The sequence below is a fragment of the Coturnix japonica genome, chromosome 10 (assembly GCF_054131305.1).
Source record: "Coturnix japonica strain WE chromosome 10, WE-NBRP24, whole genome shotgun sequence".
NCBI classification, from domain to species: Eukaryota; Metazoa; Chordata; class Aves; order Galliformes; family Phasianidae; genus Coturnix; species Coturnix japonica.
Window position 1 is genome coordinate 4,107,772 of NC_140672.1, and position 26,048 is coordinate 4,133,819.

A 26,048-nucleotide genomic window follows, 5' to 3' on the forward strand; every position below is an offset into this window, starting at 1 on the left:
GGACAGAGGAGCTCTGGAGCCCACAAGTCCTGCAGAGGCAGTGCTGGCCTCGAGTAGGGCACATGCAAGGCACAGCCATGAACCACAACGTACCTTGGCTCCCAGACCATCTCGTTGTAGGATGGAGTACATGAAGTGATCAGCCTCTGCCTCCAGGTCTTGGGGCTCCTGTAGAGAACCCTCCAGGATCACGTCTTCATGCTCCTGCCTGTCATCCGTGCCATCAGGGCCCAGATGACGCACCACCTTCCGGATGACCTGCGGAGACCCACGCAGCCTTCATCACTGCCAGCCCCAGCACCAGCCCACACGGGGACACGGCCAGCCCCGACACCATGCCTTCCTTCTTGCTGGTCTGGCCCTCAGCCCCGTGCACACCACCCCCTGGCAGAATCTGTCTGGAGAAGAGCCATGACAGTAATTGGAGAAAGCAGAACGCGAGCACCCTGTACGGGGTCCTGGGCTGCAGAGAGGGACTGCAGAGAAAGAGAGAGGAGGAAGACTGCGGAGAGCACCCTACAGACTCTTGGCCCCGGTCACTCACCTTCTTGGTGATTATATTGCCTTGTTCATCTGTGAACTGCTCCTCAGTCACATGCTCCCCAGGGAGATGGAGGACTTCGTTGCCCTGGAGGGACAGGAGGAAGAGCAATTCAGGGGGGGCAGCAGAGCTCTCCAGCACGCAGCCCAAGGCTCCGGTTCCTGCACAGCCCCCAGCCCTGTCTCTGCTCTGTGCCGTGCACAGCCCGGCGCTGCTCCCTGCCCGTTACCTTCACAAGGACACGCCGGCGGACGACTCTGGTAGAGAGAGACTCCTCGTCGTCCGCCAGCCCCTGGCTCTCCCCGAGCTCCTTGTCCAGCTCTCGGTGCGCATGACTGAGCAGGAAGCGCACGGAGCCCCTGACGATGTACAGGACATTCTGGCAGCTGACCAGGAAGAAAGCCAGCAGCACCACGACAATCAGCAGCTGGACCAGGAAAGACCACATCCTGCTCTCTGCAGGGTCGTGCGTGTGCCCCGCAGCCCCGCTCAGAGCCCAGCCATGCTGTCGGTTGTGGTGGGCAGAGCCCTGGGCACAGGAGCTGCCCGTGCCCAGTCTGTGCAAGCACTGCTGTAACCTTAGCTGCTGCCGATCAGCTGCCCGGGGCGGGAGAAGGGAGAAGGCAGGTGGGGTGTCCTTTGCACTCACAGCTTCTATCAAAGTCATGGGATTGGGACTGTAACAGCAACACCCGTCCCCCTGTCAGGCGGTGACGGGGACAGCCATGACCCCCTTCCCCAGCAGCCTGACAGGGCAGAGAGCAGCCCTCTGTCACAGGACAGATACACGTGGCACAGAGCTGAACTCTGCCATGCTGCAGCTGCTGCTGCGCCGTGTCTGCCTGGAGGCACACGCCTGCTCTCATCCCATCCCTATCAGCTCCACATGGCTATGGCAGGATGCCCATCACTCCTCCTGGCCCCCAGACCAGCTCTATTTCTGGCCCAGCAAGCTGCCAGGCCAGAGGCCAGGGCAGATACTCAATAAGGAAGCAAGCAGGGAGCCTGCCTGGGTTATAAATGGAGAGCAACAGCTCGCATACTGGGTGTGCAGCATTCTATTCTGGGCCAAGAGGCCCCCAGGGGCCAGGGCAGCAGCTCTGCCGGGACTTCTTGACCCGGTGGTGGTCAAAGGGCTGCATCTGCTGCTGCTCTCAACCTCACCTGCCCAAAGCTGCGGCTGTCGGGCTCCTCTGGCCAGCTGCCCGCGGGGTGCTGGGGCTGCCAGTCGCTGTCCTCTGTGGAGCTGACCCGCATCAGCTCCACGTCCGGCACCAGGACCTGCTCTTGCTCCTGGCCCTGCGCCCCAGCAGCCGCGGTGTGTGCTGGGCCCAGCCGTCGGGTGACCCCCTCCTGCCAGGAGCCTTCTGTCAGGTCCTGTAGGCAGGAGATAAAGGAGCCTTCTGCATTCCAGTCCCTCAGCCTGGGCACCGGAGAGGGACAGGGAGAGAGAGACAGAGAGAGAGAAGCAGTCAGCTTTGTTGGAGTGTTACACCCAGAACACCAGCCCGCAGCTGGGCACAGCTGCATCCTGCCAGGCACAGAGCTCCTGGCTCCTGGTGCTTCCCGTGCCTGGCACAAGCAGCATACAATGCAGATGCACAAGGGGCACGGGCCTTCTCCCTGCCACGCTCTATGCCCATCCAGCACCCCAGTCCACAGGCTTTCGGGTCATGCCTCATAGCATCACTGGGCTCTCATGTGACCAGTGCTGTTGGGAAGAACACAGCCCTGAGATGGTGCTGGGAGGCATGATCCACATGCAGGGCCTGGCTGTGTGCAGGGATTTCCCCTGGGTGCTTTTCAAGAAGCCCTTAGAGAGTCTCCAGAGGTTTTACAGGCTCTCTGCCCAAGCCACTGCTCTGGGTGAGGTGCTGGGCTCCAGAGCTGGAGGACAGCAGGGAAGCAAGCAAGGCTGGGTGGTTATTGCAGCTGGCCCAGCACAAGGCAGTAGCTGGCAAAGCTCCCCTTCCACTGCCCCCCTATCACCGGGGACCACCATACCTGTCTGCACTCCTCTCCACTGTGTGGCTCACGGTCGGTGATGCCACGATCCTGGCTTGTACCTTCTGTTGAACTGAAACAAAAGAGACTTCACTCTCTGGGTTCTGCTCTCCAGTCCCCAGCTGGTGGTCCCTGGCTGGCATCTTCCTCTCTGGCCTCTGCCCCTCCTCCTGCTCTAGCAGTTCAATCAGCCCATTCATGGCATCTGAGTCCACTGTGTCATCCTCAACTAAGTCCATAGAGCCCATGTGGTCTGGGCCATGTGCGTCTGTCAGAAGTTGCCCTGGGAAACGACCTTCGCTTGTGGCATCCGAGTCCTCAGCCTTGCTGCACTCCAGAGAGGAGTCCTCAGCCGTCACCAGTGAAGGGGTGAGCCCTGAGGACCACACCTGCATGTCAGACATCTCCATCAGGGCGTCCTGCTCGGTGGCGGCCATGGGGATGGCATCCATGATGGCCACCTCGTTCCAGTACTGGTCAGCACGCAGAGGGGATGGCAGCATATAATGCAAAGAGGCAGGGGAGAGCAGCTCGTCCTGCAGCGAAGCGTAACCTACATGGGCAGACAGAGGCGACATCTCCAGCAGCCATCTCATACACACACACAAGCACAGCAGGGTGAGAAGGGAAGCAGCCTCTGGGAGGTGCGTGCTCACAGCGGCTGCTGCCTTCATGCAGTCCCTCCTGTCCCTGCAAGTGTCCCTGTGCCTCACTCTTGAGTGCTGGGCATGTGACTGTCCATTCCCCTGGTGAGGACAGGCCTGGGGCCTGGTGATCCCCCATCCCCACTGCAGGACATGGTGCCCACTCTGGCACCCTGCTCTACCAGCCCCCAGTCCCTGCCCACAGCCCACAACCAGCATCTGAAGGTCAGCCTGGAGCTCAGGTAGCTAGCTGCTGCAGGCACCAAAATCCCAAAGCTGACCCACGAGCAAAGAAGGATGACCCTAGCAAATATCATGCAGCCCTAAGGCCCTACAGGATGCAGCCAGGGCCATATAATCCCTCTGATGTCCCTAGGTCTATAAGCGATCATTGTGTCCTCATCACTGAGGGCCTCATGCACAGCCCAGGCACACCAACAGAGACTACAGCCAAGCCAAACAGTCCCAGGCATGCAGGCAGCTTTGTTTCCTTCTTTACTGAGCCACATGCCCCTTGCTCAGTACTAGGGAATGAAAGAGAAATAGTGCTCCCCAGCAGCTAGGGATCAGCAGCAGCAGCTGCAGCACAGTGTTCAGCCAGGAGCCCTCAGCCTCCCAAGTGCAGGGGGAAAACAGTGCAGGGCCAGCAAGGGAAGAGCATGATACAGCCAAGAGATGGGCAGTCTTGGGTGACATGCAGCTGCTGGAACAGGACACTGCTTCCAGAGGGCTCAGTTGAGGTGGAAATGGTGTAGAAAGGCAGAGGAGGAAGATGAGAGGTCAGGATGAACTTGGAGGTTGTGCCCCCAGGAGTGCCCACGTCTAGTGGCAGATGGTAGCACATTTGAAAGAACACAACAAGGGCAGACACGAAAAGGGAATGCAATGAGCCAGAGCTGCATGAGTGGTGCCTGGGTGCAGAACAGCAACAGCCCCATCCCTGCCCATGGCACTGGCTCTCCTGTGGGATACGTGACAGTGGTCCTGCACCCAGGTACAGCCATGGCTGGGCAGGTGGTGCTGGGAGCAACAAGCCAGGGGCATCCAGCACTGGTACCTCAGGAGGAGGAATCCCCATGTGTCTGTTCTCCATGGAGAGCAGGACCAAAGTTTCCATAGCACAAGTCCCCATTGAGAGACTGCAGCTGCCTGCAGCACCCACCAAACTCCTAAGCGCAGTGTGCTTGACTTGGGACAGACATCAGCCCCACTGTGTCTGCAGCAACCCTGCTCCTAGCCCCTAAGGTATCCCCTGCACAGGATGTGGGGCTCACCATTCATCTGGGAGGGCGAGAGTGAGTAGTCCCTGTCTGTGTAGCGCCAGCTGCCCTTCATGCTGCGGCTCTGCCGGCCGGGGCCCTGCAGCGTGCTGACAATCTCGCTGCGGTCGATGTTCCTCAGCGCCGTGTACAGGTTCTCAACTGCAGGGGAAGCTGGTGTCAGCAGCAGGCAGGGCAGGCCAGGTTATGGCCATACCCCAGCTGCCCCCCCCCGGCAGGTATGTAGGAACTGGTAGCTTAAATTCAGCCAGGGACACCTGAGCACACACATGTAGGCTGCACACCCAGCTCAGACACCATCACCCTTGTACTGGGAACCGTAGATACTCACTCTTGACACCCTTGCCCTCACGGCTGACCCAGAGGTTGAGCAAGGCTATGCTCTGCTCCAGCAAGGAGTTAGGGTTCTCCACACGAATCCTGTTGATGTCGTCCACCCCAAACTGCAGCTCACGTGCCAGCTCTGGGAGAGACACAGCATCTCAGCATCACATCCAAGCACAGCTCCCCAGACAGCATAAAGCACATTCATGCAACCCTGCAGCATCTTTTTAGTCTTCCTATGGGCTGAGCTTCAAGGTGTACTGAGCATCCATCAGGTGTGGACTCACCTGCCCAGCTGAGGCCAAGCTGCTCTGCGATGTCAATCATCTTCTGGTCTGCCCTGTCTGTGCTGCTCAGAGAGCCTGGAGGAGAAGAGGGGGTCACAACTCCAGATATGGGTTGGGGTAGGAGTGAGGCACAGGCTGCAGAGGCACGGCATAGCCCTGCAGGAAGGATCAAAGAAACTCCCTGGGAACAGGAGGATGCCACGCACACAAGTGCAGCAGGACCAGCCCAGCCCTTCACCCTGGCCTGTGCACCCCTACCCTAAGCAAAAGAGGTGGGAGGCTTGAACAGACCCAGTAGGCTGCGTACCAAAACTGCTCTCACTTAGGATGCTATATCGCTCCCGCAGAGACAAAGGTGTCAGTGTCCTCCTTCGCTCCTCAGTGCTGCTTCCCTGCAAAGTGGGGACAAACCAAGGGGTCACCAGCCAGAAAAGAGAGTAACAGCTCGTCCCTGGCACCTGCACAGCCCCAGCACAGCGTGACATGGCCACTTTGAGAAAGGAGAGCTGACCTTGGTGCAGGGTGGAATGCTGATGTTGAGGTGGCAGAGCACATGTTGCAAGTCCTCATACTTCATGGCTTTGCGCAGGAAGGACAGGGAGCCACTGGCTTCCCGGCTGCTGTCCCGGACCTACACACCAAGCACCCAGGCAGGGGGGTTGGAACAGGGCACAGGGCCCCACCACAGCCCAACTCTGCACCTGCCATTACCTTGAAAGGGATGGCGAGGCGGTTCTCCTGGAAGGACTGGAAGAGGAAGGTGCGTGACTGTGTGGCCTTCTTGATGGGCACCAGGTTCCCTGAGAGCTCGACATGCAGAGGCATTCCCTCCACCACCTGCAGGGAGTGGAACATGGGACAGGACTCTGCACAGAGCAGCCTCTTCCTTCTGCCCTCCAGGAACATCGCAAGAGACAAACCTCAATGTCCCTGCTGCGGGCCACCTCAGTGAAGTTCTCATGCTGCTCCAAAGTCTTGTCCACCTTGTCATCAGTCATGCAGTAGCAGCGCAGCCGGCCTTCCCGTCCATCATTCATCTTGGCAAACACCACAAATTTGGCCATGTAGGGCACAGCCGTCAGCTCCTTGTACAGCACGGTGGCAAAGTGCACAGCCTCAGCAGTACGCGGGCAGTCAGCCAGCCAGAACCTGCAGGAGGGGTGGGGGTCAGGGCAGTGCACTGGGGGCAGGGGAGGGGGGAAACAGCACCACAGAGGGTGCACAGGAGCTGCAAGTGTTGGAAACCCATCCAGGGCAGGGAAATTCCCCAGGAACAAGAATCCCATCCAACTACATGCTTGCCCATGACTCACCTGGCAGACACATTGGTGGTAAAGTTAGCGCATTCTTTTTCATAGACCAGCTTTGTGGTGCCTGTGATGTCTTCCCACTGAGCTTGTGCTGTCCCTCCTGCAGCAGCAGAAAGCAGGGGTAAGCACACTGCTTTCCTGCTGCAGTGGATCTGCTTTCCCCTCTGGACTGTGAAACCTGTCCTTCGCTTCCAGAGCTGCATCCCACCTCGGCTCATCCTGCTACCAGCCCATTCATGCACATGTTCTCACCTATCACAGAGCAGAGCAGGCGCAGGCTGGTGGTGTCACCCTCACCACTGTCTCGGGGATTGTCCTTCCAGGATGGGGGCAGAGGGATGCGGAGGCCAATGGGGCGGTGGAACTTCCTACGACGTGGCTCCACCGTGACGATGGGGCTGAAGGTTGCCTGGTTCCCCAGCAGCTTGGTCACCAGTTCATCGGGCACAGGCTGTGCCTGTGGGCAGCACAGGTGGGGTGATCAGGGCCAGCTCTCCACAGTGCAGCTGGATAAACTGCCTTTTCATGCCTGCTGGTTTTCAGACCAGGCTCTTCAGACTCACCTGCAGAGCCAACCTCACTTTCTTGGTGACAGCGGTGTCTGGGAAGGTGGCTTGCACCATGGGCACCAGTGTGCTTTTCAAGCATCCTCCCTCGGGGCCAATCATGTCACAGTCCTGGCAAATCCGGGACATGACCACGAAGTAGAGAGGAAAGTCAGTGGTGATGATGCGGCAGACCCTCTTCTTTTCCAGCTCCTCTTGGCTCTCCAGCTCTGCAAGTGCAACACAGTCATCAGTGCTCCTCCTCAAACCAAGCCCATGGCTTCCATCCACCTCCTCCTCTGACTGCACCAACCATGCCACACTCGGTTCCATACCACCACCTCCAAGTGCTGCCCGTTCCCAGGATGGCTGCAGCTCTGGCTTGGGTGTCAAGCCCCCAGCCCGGCACACTCACCCTCATCCATGCCATTGAGCAGTTGGTCCATGTAGCTCTCCTCATAGCGGTTGCGGTGCTCCTTCCATACAGAGCCATTCTCACTGCGCAGCACCACCAGCTCACGGTCCCCGCGTCCGTAGGAGGCAAAGTGAGGAATCTCCACGATGACAGGGCTGCAGTTAAAGGAGGAGGGCATGCTCACACCATGCTGCAAAGGCCCACCTCAGCATTATGCTGCACTTGGCCAAGAGCTAGGATAGCTCCTGCAGCAGAATCCCCACAGACAGTAGCAACAGCCTAACCCGAGCCTTTAGAGGAGCCCAGATCTGTTCCCAGACCAGGGTGGCCCCATTCCCTGCCATGCTCACCTGAGGAACTGGGCGCCAGCGGGTCCCAGTGCAATGATGCGGCTTGCCAGGCCCTCCTCCTCAGCCAGTGGTGGGGGTGCGGGCAGCTTCTGAGGCTTCACCAGGCGGCAAGTGATGCGGGTGGGTGCAGCACAGGCACGGGGTGGGATGATGACACGCAGCCCGTGGTGCCGGCTGCCCCGCATGGAGCCGCCACGTGCGTCCACCATGAAGCTCACCAGGAACCTGCAGTGGGCAGAGGCATAGGCAAGCAGTGTCCTGCAGCCAGCTCACACACACAGTGCTGCCCTGGGCTGGCACTTACCCGGTGTGAACGGGGCTGGCCACTGGGCTGATGTTGTCCGAGGTCTCGGTGGCTGGGCTGCTGGGAATCAAGGAGTCCTCATCGAACTCCTTGGAGGGCTGTGCAAAGGCAGGGAAGAGCCCCCATGAGCGTAGGGTCCTGTCTGGTGATGCTGAGCCTGCTTAACCCTCTGCACTCCTGCATTCTGCCTGGGCAGCCCTGTACCATCCACCCATCCCCTCCACCCCCAGTGTTTTGGCTCTGGGCTGATAGAGGATGGCTGTTCACCCCATAGGAAACATGCTGGAACTGTGTCACACGCACCTCCTGCGGGGACACTGAGGGTGCATGCAGCAGGCTGCCTTGCTCAACTTCAGTCTCCACAGTTCCCACCGGCTCAGGCTCCTCTGCTCTGGTCACCACGGTCTCAGGGGGCACGCAGGGGACCTGTGGGACAGCTGCAGACTCCTCCCTGGCAGGAGAGAACAGTGACAGCCACTGCAGCAACAGGCCTGACCCCCCCAGGCTCCAGCCATTCCCCAGGACCACCTGGCACAGCAGGACCCTGTCAGGGAGCTCACCTTGCCCACAGTCACCCAATGCCCGCAGCTGTTCCTGCCCTGCTGGCATCCCACCCCAGCACCAGGCTGGCCCATGCCCTGTACCCGCTCCCTCCCCACCATCCAGTGCCTCATACGTTTGCTCCAGCGTTGTCACAGTCACAAATTCCAGCACCTCCCTCTTGCCCTCCTGCTCCCTGGGTTCAGGTGTTCTGGGTTTCGGTGCCATCAGCTCCTCCTCTGAAACCAAGAGCTGACTCAGCACACAGAGGCAGCAGGACAAGGGGGGAGCACAGCTGCCCAGCTTTATTCCCATCCCTGCTCCCACCACTGGCCACACACGTTCATCCCCTGGGTCTCAGCTGTGGGAAGGCTCTTCCCTCTGCCAGAAGCCCGGGCTGTTAGTGTGGCACGGCAGCTGTTAGGAGCCAGACAACCCCAACCTCATAGCACTCAAGCACAGAGCCAAGCCTCCTGGGCCCCCCACCACCAGGTGGGGCTGGGACCACATTTACAACTCACCAAGGCCACCAAGTTCACCCACACATGTCTCGCTGGGGGCTTGAGCCCAGCCATTCCCACTTATAACACCTGCTAAGGAATCCACCGAGGCTGAGCTCCTGCTAGAGCTCTGCTGGAAGGAGCCCAGCACCTCCCAGTGAAGGGACAGCCAGAGTGGAGAGCAGCACAGGGACCTTCCAGTGCTCTGCTCTGCTTCATCCCACCAGGGCCAGAGCAGCATGGGCTGGCTGTGGGCGAGCACTAGAGCTCACAACAGTAGCAGGCTCCTGCTGCTGGGAGCAAGGCTGATGAGAGCCAGGGCTCCTTCTGCTTGGGGATAGTTCCCTTCATGCAGACACACTACAGCAAGCAGCACGGACGCAGATGGGCAGGGCAGGATGGCAGGGCCTGTGCTGGGTAGCACCAGCCCAGCAGCAAGGCTCAGCAGATGGAGGTGGCGTGCGGATGGTTAGTGGCCATGGGGTGAAATGGGCCATTGAGCTGGGGCACAGGGACAAATTTCATACCCATTACTGTGACATGAGCAGTGCCTGCAAAGTAAGAAGAGGCAAAAGTAAGGTCTTGATGGGAGGGGATAGGAGCAAACCAGCTGCAGTGGGTTGGTACCACCCAGGGAGCAAAGTATGGTGTGGTGCTCAGAGAGCCCCAGGTCTCTGCACACCATCCTAAGGTCTGAGCACAACCCTCCTGCACAGCACAGGGGACGACCAAGCCAGGAGGTGGCTGCTGGGCTCCCTCTTCCTTGTTGCAAGACCCCAGTGAGGCCAGGCAGCTCCCCACCCTGTGCCATCCCTGGGGCTGCTAGCAGACCTCTAAGGGTGCAACCCAGCTCCAGCCCCTCACCTTCATCCTCCGACACATCCAGAATCTCATCCACAGTCTCCGGGAAGCTCATGCGGTACTTGTCACTGACTGGCTGTGGAGCAGAGGGCAGTCAGGGCAGGACAGCACACAACCCACAGCTCCCTGCAGCCCCTCTCCACATATTTGGGCACTCAAGCTGCTTTTTGGCAGCCCACAGCCTGAGCTGCCTGTGGCCAAGGCTGGCAGACCCTCACTTGGCTGTTCCCAGCCCCAACCCTCCTCCTCAGGATCCCATACCCAGCCAATCCCATGCCTAGAAGCTTACTGGGATGCTGGTCTCCTCTGTGACAATCTTGAGCACATCTGTGACAGAAATGTAACCGAGGCGCTTCGCGATGGCCAGAGGAGTGGTGCCATTCTGTGCAAGGGGAGAGGATGTAAGGGAACGTGTGCTTGGGCACATGTCACATAATGGGGCAGTGTAGGCAGTTTGCCCTACTCACTGTGCTGATCTCGTTGGGAGAGGCACCATGCTTCAGCAGGAGGGTCACCACGTCCGTGTGGCCCTGCTGTGCCGCCTGGTGCAGGGGGGTGTAGCCCAGCTGTAGGGAGAGCAGAGAGTACTGCATCAGCTTTGGGGAATAATGCCCCACAAATGCCCCCCAAGGTGTCACACGGTGCTTCACATGGGCTGCCTCCTGCTTTCTGTGGTTAGTAAAGGACTCTGTAGGATCCACAATGCACCCAGGGGCACTACAACAGCTTCCAGCCACACAAGGTATAGGGGTTGTAGTGGAACAAAGCCTTCCCCATCAACCTGCACACTGCTCCCCAGGGCAGAAGGGTCCTTTTAGCACAGAGTATCACTGTACCTTAGTCTTAGCATTGACATTAGCCTGGTGCTGCAGCAGAAACTTCACCAATTTGATGTTCCCATAGTGGCTGGCTATATGTAGTGCGGTGTAGCCCATCTGAAAGACAAGATCAGGTCTCAGACTGCTGTCGGTGCTGCTTCTGGGCCTTCTGGCTTGGGTATGTTGAACTGCATAGGCCAATCCCTACAGCTGAAAGATGGGGCATGTAAAGTAGTTCCCAAGTGTTTCTCACCCAACCATGGCCAATGCACTACTTTACCCTGGTTGTTGCATCCACTGCGACTCCATGTTTCAGCAGAACATCAGCAACGGGTACGTGTCCCTCTTGGGCCACAAGATGGAGAGGAGTCAGGCCACTCTGCAAAAAGAGAATGTCACATACACAAAGGAACCACTGCAGCTCAACCAGCAGAGAAAGTTGTGTTGTAAATACAGCAAACTGGCCAATATTTGGGGCACTGCTATTTGAATGCCGGGACGCAGTGGGTCTGCTACTGCCTGCCAGCCTGGCAGGAAGCACCAGTACAACATACCTTGTTGCCTAAGTTTCCATTGGCTTGCTTGGAGAAAAGCAGTGCTACCATGTCTGTATGCCCCTCCTGAGAAGCCAGGTGCAGAGGGGTGACTCCCTGAACAGACTCTGCATTTGCAGAAGCACCGTACTGCAGCAAGCTGCTGGCCACCTCCATCTGGTTCTGCTTGGCAGCAATGTGCAGAGGGGTGTACCCGTTCTGTAGGAGGGAACCATGGCAGCTCTCAGCACTCACCGAGCAGATCTGCTTGAACAGGAAGTACCACCCCATCTCTCCAGGCCAAATCTGCCCTCCCAGGCTGCTTCCAGGGTTCAGGGACACATGCTCGCACCCAAACCATCTCCCTGACAGCAGCTAACCCTACCATTGAAGCCAATCCTGCTTCCCTAGTCCAGACAGTGAGAGATCTCCAGGACCACTTGCCTCAGTTCTGGTTAGTATCAACTGTCCTGGGGTTTTCTGCATGTGAGTTTTTATCATGCAACCACTTGGGGCTGAAAGAGCCAGGACAGGCAGGTACTACTGGAGCTGCCTGATAGAGGTTGGGGGCAAAACCCACAACAGCCAGGATCAATGCTCAAGCAGAGGCTGCATGAAGCAGACACCCTGTGCCTGTGATGACGCAGGCTGCCATGACGCAGACCAAGGGGAGATGAGCATCAGCACTAGCTGCTCTGATGCCAGCACAGCAGGCCTGCCAGCAGCTGCACGGGGGGAAGAGGGGAGGGTCACGTGGCAGCACCAGCAGCCGCTTGTCTGCTGAGAAGATGCAGCTTCTGCAAACAGCATGAAAACTCTGCTGGGCTGCTCCATGAGGAAAGGATCCTTGTGCTCTGTCAGAGCGCAGGGCTCTCACAAGCTGCTGGATTTTCCGCCTTCATGGCTTCCCAGCTGCATGGAAATGCTCATATGTGGTTTCCCAAACTGCCAGACTGCAGCACTGCTCAGCAGGGCTTGCCATGGGAACACATTTCCAAGCAACAGCCGCTAGGCTGCCAACAGGGAATATCCCTGAAAGCCACTCTGCTGGAACTGGGTGACTGCTCAGCACCTCCATGGGTGCAAAGACAGGCCAGCACAAGCAGCAGGTGAGGGAGCTATGGTGGGACTGGCAGGTGTCAAGGTGGAGGGGTGACACAGCACGGGGCATTGTCAGCCTCAGCTGGAGGGTAACAGGCACACACCATGTCCCCCCATCCCAGGGATCCCATCCAGCCTTACCCAGGCTGAGCTGTGTGGAGAGCTCCCCTTGGGAAGCAGAAGCTTGACGATCTCCAGGTTGTTGTGGTGCACAGCTACGTGCAGTGGGGTCAGGCCATTCTAGGGAGGGGAAGAGAGCATGGAGCAGTGAGATGGAGTCTCAGCCCACACTCACTGTTCCCACAGCCTCTGAACAACCCTCACCTTCCCTGCTGCGTTGGGGTGAGCATCATGCGCCAGCAGCAGCTCTGCCACATCCACCTTCCCATACTTGGCTGCAACGTGGAGAGGGGTAAATCCTTTCTGAGGAGATAGGCAGCCCATCACTGGGTGTAAGGGGATGATGAGGAGAATGCAGATGCACACTGCAGCACAGGAGGAGGCTGCCCCTTCTGTGACAAGGACACTGTCCTACAGCCTTGCCAGCCATCTTCCTGAAGCAGGCACAGAAGCCTACCTTGGTCATACAGGTCTGAGAGGCTCCCTTCTCTAGCAGGGCCAAGGCTGTGTCTACATGCCCCTCTCTGGCAGTGATGTGCAGAGGCATGTGCCCAGCTGTGGTGGCCAGGTTGGGGTTGGCATTGTTCTCCAGCAGGAGTTGGACCATGCTGGTGTGGCCAATGCGTGCAGCACAGTGCAGAGGAGTTTGGTCATCCTGAAAGGGAGGCAAAGAAGCTGCTGCTGGTGGACTTGCACTCACTGCTTCCTTGAAGCACTCCTGCTGCTCCACAACCCCTCACATCAGGGACCTGGACAGATGAGAGCAAAGGACTCAGCACTGGACTAGCACATGGGAGCTCCTGCCTACCTTGGCCTTGGCATTGACTTTGGCTTTGTTCTGCAACAGATACTTGGCCACATCCATGTGCCCAGCTCTGGCTGCCATGTGCAGGGGAGTCTCCACTTTCTGCACCAAGAACAGAATAAAGTGGTGAGGCCACAGGAGGGGACATGTCACCAAGAGGTTGCCCAGGAACACAGAAAGCAGGGTGCAGCCCCCCGCTACACCCCACCACAGTGAGCCCTCACAGCTCCAGCCAGGCCAGGACTCACCACGTTGGACACATTAGGAGATGCTCCACGCTGCAGCAGGGTTTTGACAATGGGCAAGTGCCCCATGAAGGCAGCCACATGCAAGGGGGTCAGGCCAGACTGCGGAGAGAAAGCAGCAAAGAGTCATGTTGGGGGCTGATGGCCTGACACAGAAGTAATCCCTCCCCATCCTCTCAGCCCCTGGGAGCCCCTAGCTGAGCCAATAGAAGTGCACAGAGCTTCTGCCTGGCAGGAAACAGGCTGCAGATGCCACCTGCCCAGTGGGTCCTGAGCTGCAGTTCTCCCAAGCCACAAGGAAGAAGATGCTGGGGGGCAGCAGGGCAGCAGTGACCCAGCCCTGCTGTGCATGGGCAGTAACAGAAGGGCTGAGGCTGGGTTGCAGCTCACCCACCTCAGTGACGGCATCAATGGAGGCTCCTGTCTTCAGAAGCAACTCCATCACCCGAATGTGGTTCTTCTTGCAGGCGATGTGGAGAGGAGTGAAGCCATTCTACAGACAGAATGACCATCAGTCAATTGCAAGCACATTCCCTCTTCCTCTGCCTTACTCTTCCTCCATTCCCAGCCTATCTATCCTTTTCTTGCCCACCCCTCCTGACTCACCAGGGCTCTGGAGTTGGGCTTGGCTCCCTTCTCCACCAGCAGCTTGGCCACACGGTGGTGGCCACAGTGTGCGGCCACATGCAGAGGTGTCAAGTGGTCCAGGGTGATGTCGTCTATCTCAGCACTGTACTGCAGGAGCAGGCGCACACAGTCCAGGTGGTCACCCTGCGCTGCCATGTGGATTGGTGACAGACCGTTCTGTGAACAGGGAACAGGGCCTTAGGGCTGAGTGGGGGGCACCGGGCATCCGACTCAGCCCTGCTCCCTGCCACAGCTCTGAGCAGAAGGATCAGGAAGCTCCTTGCCTCTCAATGGCCAAAAGTTCAACCCTGGCCCAGTTACGTAGAGCATCCAGCAAACGCATGCAGTTTGTGAGCCCTGCACTGACACTGAGCACAGCCCCACAGGCACCTTTGTTTTGGCTTGAATGGGAGCACCGTGGTCCAGTAGGATCTCTGCAATTCGCACATGCCCGTTGCGAGCTGCACAGTGGAGAGGCGTCAATTCATCCTGGGGAGAGAGAAGGGTTCTGAGGCTCAGAAAGGGTAGGGAAAGGTAAAGCATCCCAAGCCAGAAAAGAACAGGAACGTGGACTTGTTTGCATCCTGAGCATGCATCACTAAAAAACCTGGTCTATCCCCTTAGGACAGCAGGGTCTGTGCTCATGCCCTACTATGACATTCCCAGGGTACGGACTGAGGAGGACATTGCATCAGTGCTCCCTGGGCACAGGAAGCATGAAGACAGAAACGGCCCATGCACTTGTTGTTTGTTCAGAAAGGGTCTCACCTTGGTCCTTGTCTCTATCTGGGCCCCACGGTCCAGCAGCAGCCGCACCATGATGATGTTGCCTCGACGGGAGGCTATGTGCAAAGGAGTGATCCCATTCTGGCAGAAGGAAGGACAGCTTGTTACAGGAGGCAACCCATCTCTTTCCTGCAGGGCTGCCAGGAAGCAAGGGGCAAACAAGGGGCAGAGGGCAGTGGATGGCTAAATTCCTGCACAAGGACGGACAGGTGAGAGGTGAGCACATGCCCACCTGTGGCTGAAAGCTGCAGATTCCCTACCAGCTGATCTACACGGCACCCACCTGGGGTGTGAAGTTGACACTGGCTCCACGGTTCAGCAATAGTTGGGCCACACTGAGATTCTCATAGTGGGCTGCAATGTGCAAGGGCGTAAATCCAGTCTAGGGGAAAGAAGGAGGGATCAGCCCAGCCAGATATATGTTCCCTGCTGAAAGGATGGATATACACAGCATACCAAGCTGCTGTTCTTCCTGGGAAGTGGGAAAGCTGGCAGAGACAGGGTGGGAGAGACACACACCTTGGAGAGAACATCAGCATTGGGGTCATTCTGCAGCAGCACAGCAGCTGTGCGGGTGTCATCGTTGCGAGCTGCAATGTGCAAGGCGGGCAGGCGGACCTTACCCTTTGTCCCATAGTTGATAAGGTGAGCAACCACATTCTCATGACCTTGCTGCAGAGCCACAGCTAGTGGTGTGAAGCCATCCTGCCAAGGAGAGGTAGGTGAGTAGAGAGAGCCAAGAAGCCATGGCAGCACCTGCAACATCTGACAGCAGCCTTAACAAGTAGAGCTGCAGCAATCTCCCCAAGGATTGTACCTCTGTGGCTACATTCTGATTGGCTCCATTTTCCAGCAGGAACTTGACAACTTCCAGGTGGTTTTCCTGCGCTGCCATGTAGAGCGGTGTGAAGCCCTTCTGCAAATAGAGCCATACACATCAGAACAGCCCTTCCTCCAGCTCCTTGCTCCATGAAGAGCTGCACCCCACCAAACATATGAGTAGGAGGGGATTGCCTTTTTACACAGTCCGATAGTGACAGGATAGGAGGAATGTCTTTAAACTAAAACGGGAAATTTAGGTTAGATGCTTGAAAGAAATTTTTTGCTGAGAGAATGGTGAGGCAATGGAACGTATTGCCTAGAGAGGCTGTGGATGCCTTATCTCTGGACGCATTCAAGGTCAGGTTGGATGGATGGGATCCTGAGTAGCCTGATCTAGTGCTCTGCAACCCTGCCCTTGGCAGGGGGATTGGAACTAGATGATCTTCAAGGTCCCCTGCAACTTAATCCATTCTGTGAACACCCACATCCCCAGTTCATTGTCAGGGAGCATTTTCCACCGTCCTTGTCCCTGAACAGGACCAAAGAGACACTAAGGGGCTGCTACACTGCCCTTGCTGGGCATAGCTCTCACCACATGGACACCACCACTCACATGCTGGGGCTTTGCTTACCCCAGCCTGGATTGCTGTACCTGTGACTGAGCGTTAACATTGGCCCCATAGTTCACCAGTTCCCGGACCACGTCCTGCTGTCCAGCGAGGGCAGCGATGTGCAGGGCTGTGTTCCCCTTCTGAAAGACATCATCACAGGGCAGCACTCAGGGAAAGAGACAGACCTGATGTGTGTACTAACATGGGTGTGAAAAGGGCTGCTGCCATCCTGGCCAGTGCAAGCCAGCGGGGCCATGCTCAGCGCTCCTTTCCTGCTACAGACTCACATTTGCTGGCCAGGAAAGGGGGGGACTTCATATTTCTCATGAGGTCAGCAGCAGCCAAAGCTGTGTGGATTGTCAGGCTCTGTATATCTCCAGCACCAGGAGATGAGCAGGGGAAGGGAGAAGGGAGCACTGGAGCACAGTGCATACCCTGGGAGCCAAGGCCTCCCAGCAGAGCTCAGCTAGATGTGGACTGAAAGACCACTCCTCCCCTCAGTGTGTGCCCTGGGGTGGCGGGGGCAGGACACCAGGCTCTGCTCTGCACCCCAAGCCTTGCTAGTGCACAGAGATGGTATGTCAGCCACTGCAGCTTCCACAGCCAGACCCCTCTCTCTGTGACTAAGCATGCAGGGAGACGACTATGCATTATTTATGGAGCACCAGCAATGGCAGGCTGTAGAGTGGCAGGCTGTAGAGCATTAGGCTGAGGAACGCGACTCGACTCCTTTGTTCTTACCTTGGTTGTGGTCTCCAAGACAATCTCCTTGTGCAGAAGCTCCACCACCATTTTTGCGTGGCCCTCCTTGGAGGCCAGGTGCAACGCGTTCAGCCCATTCTGCAGGGCACAAAGAAGGGCATTAGTCACAGGATGAGACTGATGGTCTCTGGGAACCACCCTTGAGCTCCTCTATGGACCTGGCTGCGGGTGCTTGGTGTGGGCTGGAGGAGGTGCTGGCTGCCAGGAGCAGCACTCACTGCTCTGCCTTTGAGCCCTGCACAGCAGGCTTCATGCTGCCAGGGCAGCTGCATGCAGCCCCACGCACTGAGCTGCTGACTAATGCTGGAGGTTTCCCTGTGACATGCAGCCCTTTTGGGCTGGTTCCTATAGATGGGTGTCCCCATGGCTCAGTGGGAGCACATGGCTCCACAGGCACTGTTTCAGCTCTCCTTGCTCATGACACATTCCTGTTGTCACCTCCCATCTCTTCTTCAGTGGCTTCCCAGGGGTGCCCATCCCTGAGATCTCCTGCCCACAGCTACACTTGTCACAGCAAAAGCTCTCTGTATGGCCCAGAGTGAGGATGCACACACTATATAACTGTGGCCTTGCAGGCTGACCCTGCCAATTCCATCCCACGCTCAGCACCAGGGCTGCCTTGCTCCTCCAGTACTGAGCTGCAGCAGAGACTCTGGGGAAGCACAGGTTGTGAAGCTGCTCAGCTCTGCCAGACCCAGGAAGCTCTTGAACAGTGCAGGTGACTGCTTGGGAACACTGCTATGGGTGCCCCAGTTCAGCCCTCCTTTTCCAGGGTACATATGCAACCACATTCCCAGGAGCAAAGGACTGAAAAGCTCCCTTGGAATACCCCTGTGCTGTCAAAAGTGGCTGGTTAGGCCTGCTGGCACCTCAGAGGCAGCTGAGAAAGCTTATGTTCCATTATTTCCAGCTTCCCAGAACAAAAGGGCTGAGATATTTACTGGCAGAGAGGTTAAATATTTGCAGGCATTTTCAAATGGCACTTTTTTTTCCCCCTCCACAAGGGAAAAGTGCAGCACTTCTCCCAGATGGATGCACTGTGCTTACTCACCCCTGTGCAACTCTCATGTGGCAAAGAGCTGCCAGCTCCCCAGAAGCACACAGTGCTGCCCAAGCACTCCACCTCCCAACCATCTGCTTTGTCTTATGGAGGGTGCTGGAAGGTCACTTTGTGGGATTGCTTCATCCCCATCTGAATACAGGTAGGGGAGCAGAACATGCCAAGGCAAGCTCCAGTTGCAGTCTTCAGCATCCCAGTTAAACTCACAACAGCGTCCAGAGGGGGTTACCATGGGACAAGAAGGTCTTCCATCTCTCTCATGCTCAATCCACCAGCCTTCCAAGATCACACTCTTTTTTACTCAGGTATGTACGGATATCAAGTCTACAGGCTCCCTCAGCACAGCAGCTCCAGCATCTCCTGGAGCTCTAAGCACAAGGGGATGGCTGCTAAGGGAAAAAGCAGCAAGAATGCTGCAGCTCTTTGATTAGGGCACAGTTACACAGCTCTGCACCCACTTAGCACCCACATCTTGAGAGCTGGGTAAGAACCACACACATAACACATGATTTTTCCCTGTTATATCCATGTAACAAGATGCAGGGAGGACAAGATCACGAATACTCAGCTGCTCTCCTTGCACATATGTCCTCTTACGCAAAGGACTCATAAATAACCTTTTGAAAGCTGAAAGCCATTGAGGAATCGTTATTCTCCATCCTTACAGCGATAAGCACAGTGTTTACTGAAGGCTGTTTCCCAGAGGCCCATCGATATTTCTGCCTCAGGAACAATGCAGGTTGTTTTGCAGGTCTGCTCTGGCTTGATGGCTCATCTGACCCAGAACTGCCACGGGATGTACTGGATCTGAACACTGCCACACACCCTCACCAACTGCAAACGCTTTCCAGAAGCTTTGGGTGCTGCTGCCAATGCAACAAACTCAGCTCTGCAGAAAAACACTCCATGTTGCTGTGGACCCTGTCCTGGGGTGCGACACAGAAGAGATTACTGCCCATACCACCATGACTGCTGTGTCCTGGCAGCCAGCTCTGCTCCGCTCATCCTCAGCTCCAGCTCCTCACCGATGAGGACAGCATGCATGGATTCAGAACACAGTAAGGATACTGATGCAGATGGCAACCATGAAGAGGATGGAATTGGTAGGATGAAGATCAGATGGCATGTCAAGGTCTCTGCACTTGTGTAAGAATACAGGGCCTGTGGGATAGGTCTGACCACATATATCCCTCCTTATTCTATACAGGACATGTGAGGTTGGACCTTTCCCACAGGTCTGATATTCCTCAGAAGGAAACCCCAAAGTGCCATCTAACCTCAGGGAGATGGCAAGAACCAGTGCAAAGGCACTACTGAAAGAAGCATCTCATCCTGCTGCAGCCATGTGCTCCCCAGCATGGTATTAAAACCCCCCTCCCATCAGCTGCAGGAATCTGTCTGGAAGCAGGACTGCTCCCAGCGAACAGGGACTGCCCCTTGTGGTGAAGAAACTGAAAGCTATTTCATCTTCAAGGACAGAAACACATTGTTTTCCATCTACTTCTCCCTACAACACCCGTCTGATTTTAATCCTGTCCATGTCCACACAACCCCAGGACAGGAACACCTAGATGCTGGTTATGCGTTGACAATAACTGGGAATGAGGAACAAAATGGGCACCTCATGAGCTTTCCCCAAAGGAGGAGAAAGCAAGGTACAACGTGCCTAGTGGCCTGCAGAAGTCCAGCATATCTGCACAGTGCTGTCAGAAAAGAAAAGGAGACAGCAACATTTCCTGGGGGAAGATGTCTGCAGCAATGCACCGGCCACTGCAGTGCATAGATTGATGGGTCTGAACCACGCTTCGTTTGGGAACTCGATACTGAACCAGAGGGACATCCGCTTGTGCTACCTGCCAAGTCAGCCTCTCCGGCATCACTGATGCTCTGGAAAGTAGCTGACAGTGCCGTCTGCCTGTCTGTCCCCCAGCTCAGCCCAAGTCCCCTGTGTCCCTCCCTGCAGCACCTCCTCTGATTCAGGCTGAGTCGATGCATTTGGCAGCTGCACAGGTAACAAAATGTTCTGTCAATTACGTGCAAACCATTCCTCTGTGCCTGCAGCTCTCCTTTCCGGGGCAGAGCCATCCCTGCTCTGTGTTAGAGGGGGCTACACCTGAACACCACCTCCTGAGGCCCCCACACTGGCATTCTGCAAACATCCCCTGTTTTTAAACACCTCCCAGTTTTTAAACTTGCTATGTCACAGTATCCACTGCCCACTTATGGTTTGCTCCATAGCAGGATCAGGACCAAGCAAGCTCCCTGAGGCCCTTCCCTGTCTCTCTCCCATGGAGCAGAGTAAGGAAGGGACAGAGTGACTGTCACCTCAACCTTGGGGAGCCACAGCATGGCAATTTTCACATGAGCTAGAGGTGATACCAGAAACCTTGAGGGTTTCACCTACCTGGTTACAGGTGTTAATATCTACCCCATTCCTGAGATGATCCAAGGCTTTGTCCAGATTCCCAGATCTTGCAGCTCTCAGGAAGCTGGTTGCAGCATCAGCCTTGGGGAAAAAAAAAATGAACAGCATGAGGTTTGGCATCATACTTGTGCTCTCCCGTCAGCAATATGGGATCATCCCAGTGCTTGACTACAGAGACCCGGCAAGAAAGGTAGAGGCCAGGCAGACAGAGATGCTCCTCATCAAACAGGACGAGGCAGGGCTGAGAGTGAGGCTTGGGAAGAACAGCATTTAGCCAGGCCAGGAAGGAGAGATGTATGGGTCTGAGCAATGCTGGTGGGGCAGGGAAGGTGCTCTAACAGGATTGCTGCAGTCTCCCTAGGCACAGGAAATGCTTTCTGTCCTGGTTGAGAGTACAGCAATGGACAATATACTGCAGTGTTGGTGAGTCTGCCTCTGCTGTCTTCCAGAAACCTGATGAAGAGCCACAGTGGCAGTGGGGACAACCACCCCAACTGTGCACACTACAGCCAGGAAAATCACAGCAAGGCAGTGTCACCACCCCAGGCAAGGCACAGCAGTCATTTGTATAACACTATTAAGGCAGCAAATGAAGACAATGGGATGGCTCACCAGAAGCTGGAGAATAAAGTGGAAATGCAGTGAGAGCTCTGTGTGGCTGGGCCTATGAACTGGTGCCTGTCTGGTAGTTCTATCCCAAAGGGCTGTCCACAGCACAGAGCCATGAGACATCCATGGCAAAGCAGCAGGACACACTCCTCTCCTCTGACCTTGGCTCCACTAGAAAATGAGAGCCCCTTTCTTACCACTCATGCTGGGACTAAGACATCTCCTGTGTTACATGAACATACATCCTGCCAGCCTCAGCCCTCCAGTGCCCACAGCCCTGGGGTCATCAAGCTCATGGGGCCAGCACTGGCAGCAGCATAGTCTCAGCAGCAGACCTGGGCAGAATGGTGCAGGTGAACTGTTCAGAGCTCCTTTCTTACCAGTCTCAGTCATTCCAGCTCAGAGATGGAAGCAGCACTGCTCAGCTGCCTCCTGCTTTCCTCCATCCTTCCCTCACCATCCTACCCAGAGAAACACGGCCCAGCAAAGGGCCAACTGCCCTGCTGCCCCTGCAGACTGAAGACCTGCAGATGGGTGTCTCAGCCCCCAGCAGTGCAAGTGCTGCAGCCCTGCCCAGGACAGAGGGACAGGCGGTGGAGGGCAGCATCGCCATGCCCTGTGCTGGCAAAGCCCCTGCACACAGGGAGACACGTGCTGCTGGCATGCCCTGCTCTGCCAGCTGTCACCACAAGCTGCTGGTTCACAACACAACCGGGTCTGCCTGGGAGGAAGCCCCAGATTTGAAGCTAGGCTGTCAGCTTCATGGAGGGCTGCAGGTGTGGAGGAGAGTCAGCATGATACCTGGGTGTACCCTGCTCGTTCAGGCTGATCTGCTGGGAAAGGCAGGGCACGGTGCTGCCCTTAGAAGTGCACATTTGCACTTAGAGCCCTGCATGCTGTTTAGGGTCAGCAGGAAACGCTGACAGCTCCAAGAAACAGCTTAAGTGCAAAGGGCTTTTCTAACTCCAGCTCCTGGTGGAAACCTCTGTACCTCGGGTCAGGCCCTCAGGTCTGTACCTCAGCACAGACCTACAACAGCAACCCCCTGGGAAGTTCGAAGCGTAGCTCAGGCAGACCTGGGATCCCACCCACAGGACATGCATGGAGCTGCAAAGATCAATATGGTAAAACGTGACACACCCCAGCAGCAAAGCGCTTCCAAAACCCTGGCACACCCAGCAGCAGAGACCACAGGCAGGAAGCAAGCAGAGGAGCAAAGCAGAGGTCTCTGTGGGCATGAAGGAGAAGCGCATTGTATACTCACAGCCACGTCTGGACCAGACTTGCCCTTTCGTGCTGCCATAGTCCAGCACTTCAGCTGAAACCTGAGCCCGGTGTCCCCTCTTCCCCTCCTTGGTTATCTACTCCCCAGCTTTGAGAGAGCCAGTAAGTTGCATTGCATTCTCTCTAAAAATACCAACTCCTTCCTCGCTCCAACACAGACCCTGCAGGGATCGCCAGCCACTAATGGAATTTGTTCGTTTTCTCTCCATTACTGTGTCAGACAGGATATTTAATAGCAAGCTGCCTGTGGAAAGCAGATGCTTGCTGCCAAGCACAAGGAACAGTCAGAGCTGCAGGGAGAGCAGAGATCGAGAAGAGCAGAGAGGAGCAGCCCCACAGACATGCCCAGGAGCATCTTGCAGGTAACACCACCCTGGAGGAGAGGGGTGGAGGGCTCCTCCACATGGCAGAGGTGTGGGTGCTGCAGAACAACTGCCCTTCTGCTTCCCAGAACCAGAGAACTAACGGATGGATGGGATGGAGATGCAGCTCAGACAGTAAAAGCAGACAACATATCTGCAGTAATATTCTCCTCCTGAGGTCCCTGCACACACTGGCACTGCCTACCTGGCATTCAGTGGTACTCATTCACAACAGCTGATTACTCTGGGGTGTCACAGGCAGCCTGACAGCATGAGATTAGCCAAGGAGCTAAAGCATACATTGGGTCAATGCCATCTCCTTTTTCAACAAAAGGGAACAGTGACAGCAAGAAATGCAGAGACTCTGTGAACGTAAGTATGTATGCATATCAAAAAGATGCATGCACACCCCAGGGAGCAACACAAATGCTCCTAAATACAGACACACTCGCATTGCACACTCGCCATCCACAGCTAAGCACAAAGTGCAGCACAGGCTCACTGTATGCACTTGCTTTGCATTTGTGCACATACTGTTGCCTGCACCCACGGTTGCTTGCTATCCATGTACCCCAGGATACACAGCAATTGCTTCCAGATGAAAAAAATGCCCCCAATGGTTTATTTGCAGTTTGCAATGGTTTCTTTCCATTCTCCTTCACTTTCCCAGCAATTTTTCAGGAAGGAGTTAATGCTTATTTGTCACACAACTGCTAAGTTGCACATGCAGGTGCTCCATAGACTTGCAGATCTTCAAGCTGTGAAGCAGCAGGATGCAGCTTCCAGCACTTCCCAGATCTGGACTTTGCAACATGCTCCAAGACCTTCTAAAGTGGAAAACACAGCTGAGTGCAGCTTTGCTCCTCCTTCACCTTCTCTTCTTTCAGAAAACAGCTCCCCTTATCTTCTGATAATCAAATTATTTCTCTTTCCCAGCCCTGAGGGGAAACTCTCTCAGTCCTTATTCACAGGTGCCCTCCCTGCCCATACAGGGTATCACTACTGCCTGATGGCTGCTCCTTCACCTCAGCAGAAGCCTGGGTCTGACCAAGCTCCTTACGCTGTAGCTATGGCTGAGGCAGTATGCACAGGGGATGTTTTGCCAAGCCAGAGGTTCAGGCTGGATTTTGGTAATCTTGCTCTATTTGTCTCCTGGACACAGTCAGAGTCTTCCCTAATCTCTTCTGGCAGTGCCATCACTCTCACTCTCCTTCTGCACGTTATTGATAAAGGGAGGAGCTCCTTCTGCATGTTATCGATAAAGGAAGGAAGGGTCTCAGCATTGCCTCTTTCTATGGAAGGGGGCCATGTTTGTCAGGAACACGCTCTGTAGAGGCTGTTAAACGTTGCATGCTGATGATTCCCAAGTGCAAATGAGTTCATAGGCTCATGCTGCTTTCATGGTGGTTTCTGGGCTGTGAGGAAGGAAGCAAATTGCCCTGTTGTTTCCCACTGGCAAAAGGCACATGTACATGCTACTACACTGCTCATGTGCTCCATGCCTGGGGCCTGCCAGACCTGACACTTGGTCAGTTTGCTTTTTTCCAGGCCAAGCTACTGAAAATCATTGCTATTGAGGAGGCTCAGACAATAGGCTTTGCTGCAAGGAAAGCTTCCTGTGTGTGCTCCGTAGCAGAGATCTTCAAAGCAACTACACCACTGTATCGCATTTCTATCTCATGAGTTTATCACTAAAGATAACTTTGCATCTTCACAATTTTGCCACTGCTGTATTCTTTGTAAGCCATGTTCTCCTGCCAGCAACTCCTGCTCTGCACACTCAGTGGCATTTGCAGCTTCACTGCTCTAATGCTACTGAAATTCAGCATCTGGAGCAAAATGAAAACTAGGATGTGCAAGCAGTTTGTGAACAGCACAGAAACAGTAACAGAAGAGCCGGATGCTGCTGGTAAGGGAAAGGCTCTACCTGGGGATCTCCCACAGGGGCTTCTGACCCTGCCAAGCAGGCATGACCCCCCTACCTGTTCAGGCTGCCATATGCTCATGGAGGTCCAGCAAGGGAAGCAGGTGGGGCAGCACACAATGCTCCAGCAATGCACAGAGCCCCAAGACCAATGGAGAGATGCAAGTCTGACTCCTGCACTGAGGCTACGTGTTGCAAAGGGCATCCTATCTAGACGGTATATAAAAGGTCTAGACCACCTCCCAGGAGATCACCCAGTCGCTGTCAGCACTGCCAGTAGGGGAAGGAAGTACAACACCCCCTGCAATAGCCTTTAGTTTGCTTTGACATTTTTTGCTCTTGTGGGCATATGTCCAGCAGCAGGCATGGTCTTCAACCTTGAGGAATTGTTTCCAGCAGAGAAAACAATGTACTGCCTTACTTTAAGCAGTTCTCAGCCCAGGGACTTCTTTCAGGCCAGAGTTCCCCATGTTCTCCCTACCCTGCAGATATCAAATGCCCAGGTCAGCAGGTGCTAACAGTGATCCTTTCTCCTCAGTTGAGAAGAATATGTCAGTTCTGGAAATAAAATAAGGCAGCTGCTAAGATTAAGTGCAGTTAGAGATGGCTCCTGGGGTCTCTCTAAAAAGATAAGGAAAATTGAATTGGATTCAACTTGGAATGCCCAGAAACAAAAACCATACTGTCTAATCAGCAGGAACTTTCTCCTCTATCTGTGTTCACAGAAGCTTGACACGGGTGGTCCCTGCAGTGGAAAAAAAACCTACCAGCAAGTTTCAGCCTTTTTGGTGGAAGAAAGCATTTAGTAGTGCACAGCATCTCTAGAGAGGCCACAGGAACGAAGCCTCAGGCAGGCAGCCAGAGCAGCACAGAGAAGAGGCTGCCAGGCACAGACTGCAAACTCAGATGAAAGAGAAAAGCAGGAACACTGGGAAAAGCTCATCAGATGAAAGGATAACTCCATCCACCCAAATTCTACCCTTTCACCACCTACGCCCCCACCCCCATGATTTAGGACAGGTCTGCAGATCTTAACAGAACTTACGAGAATGAAGGCATCAAGGTCATCTCTGGAAAGCTTTTGCCAAGTGATTTTGCTCTCATTTCATGCACCACCCTAAGCAAAACCTTTTCCCATGCTCCTTGTTACTGAGTGGAGATTTCACAATATACCCCAGGCTTCCCTAAGGCACAGACCACCAGAGGCCATGGCTGATAGGTGCAGCAGTGATGCCCAGTTATGAGAATG

General features: G+C 55.6%; 1 protein-coding gene across 20 annotated transcripts in view; it reads right to left on the reverse strand.

The window, feature by feature from the left end:
• Positions 1-26,048, reverse strand: part of ANK1 (ankyrin 1) — a 49,729-nt gene that overhangs the window by 3,216 nt on the left and 20,465 nt on the right. For 6 of the 20 annotated variants that reach the window (XM_015883108.3, XM_015883106.3, XM_015883104.3 and 3 more), the window contains 41 exons: positions 20,600-20,701; positions 17,115-17,213; positions 16,415-16,513; positions 15,758-15,856; positions 15,460-15,645; positions 15,224-15,322; positions 14,923-15,021; positions 14,545-14,643; positions 14,134-14,331; positions 13,922-14,020; positions 13,531-13,629; positions 13,286-13,384; positions 12,935-13,132; positions 12,682-12,780; positions 12,499-12,597; positions 11,278-11,475; positions 11,004-11,102; positions 10,742-10,840; positions 10,373-10,471; positions 10,195-10,287; positions 9,909-9,981; positions 9,572-9,595; positions 8,681-8,783; positions 8,308-8,455; positions 8,005-8,102; positions 7,701-7,925; positions 7,351-7,505; positions 6,954-7,165; positions 6,643-6,847; positions 6,394-6,490; positions 6,001-6,229; positions 5,792-5,917; positions 5,592-5,711; positions 5,388-5,472; positions 5,081-5,155; positions 4,801-4,932; positions 4,464-4,610; positions 2,546-3,098; positions 1,706-1,964; positions 545-628; positions 94-258 (listed from right to left, as the gene is read on the reverse strand). In XM_015883108.3, coding sequence (XP_015738594.2) covers positions 94-258; positions 545-628; positions 1,706-1,964; positions 2,546-3,098; positions 4,464-4,610; positions 4,801-4,932; positions 5,081-5,155; positions 5,388-5,472; positions 5,592-5,711; positions 5,792-5,917; positions 6,001-6,229; positions 6,394-6,490; positions 6,643-6,847; positions 6,954-7,165; positions 7,351-7,505; positions 7,701-7,925; positions 8,005-8,102; positions 8,308-8,455; positions 8,681-8,783; positions 9,572-9,595; positions 9,909-9,981; positions 10,195-10,287; positions 10,373-10,471; positions 10,742-10,840; positions 11,004-11,102; positions 11,278-11,475; positions 12,499-12,597; positions 12,682-12,780; positions 12,935-13,132; positions 13,286-13,384; positions 13,531-13,629; positions 13,922-14,020; positions 14,134-14,331; positions 14,545-14,643; positions 14,923-15,021; positions 15,224-15,322; positions 15,460-15,645; positions 15,758-15,856; positions 16,415-16,513; positions 17,115-17,213; positions 20,600-20,701 — 5,676 coding nt within the window. Of the gene's footprint in view, positions 1-93; positions 259-544; positions 629-1,705; positions 1,965-2,545; positions 3,099-4,463; positions 4,611-4,800; positions 4,933-5,080; positions 5,156-5,387; positions 5,473-5,591; positions 5,712-5,791; positions 5,918-6,000; positions 6,230-6,393; positions 6,491-6,642; positions 6,848-6,953; positions 7,166-7,350; positions 7,506-7,700; positions 7,926-8,004; positions 8,103-8,307; positions 8,456-8,680; positions 8,784-9,571; positions 9,596-9,908; positions 9,982-10,194; positions 10,288-10,372; positions 10,472-10,741; positions 10,841-11,003; positions 11,103-11,277; positions 11,476-12,498; positions 12,598-12,681; positions 12,781-12,934; positions 13,133-13,285; positions 13,385-13,530; positions 13,630-13,921; positions 14,021-14,133; positions 14,332-14,544; positions 14,644-14,922; positions 15,022-15,223; positions 15,323-15,459; positions 15,646-15,757; positions 15,857-16,414; positions 16,514-17,114; positions 17,214-20,599; positions 20,702-22,493; positions 22,548-23,080; positions 23,117-23,409; positions 23,458-26,048 lie in introns of those variants that run through there. The other 14 variants (XM_085510542.1, XM_085510541.1, XR_014932374.1 and 11 more) reach the window with 11 other exon arrangements.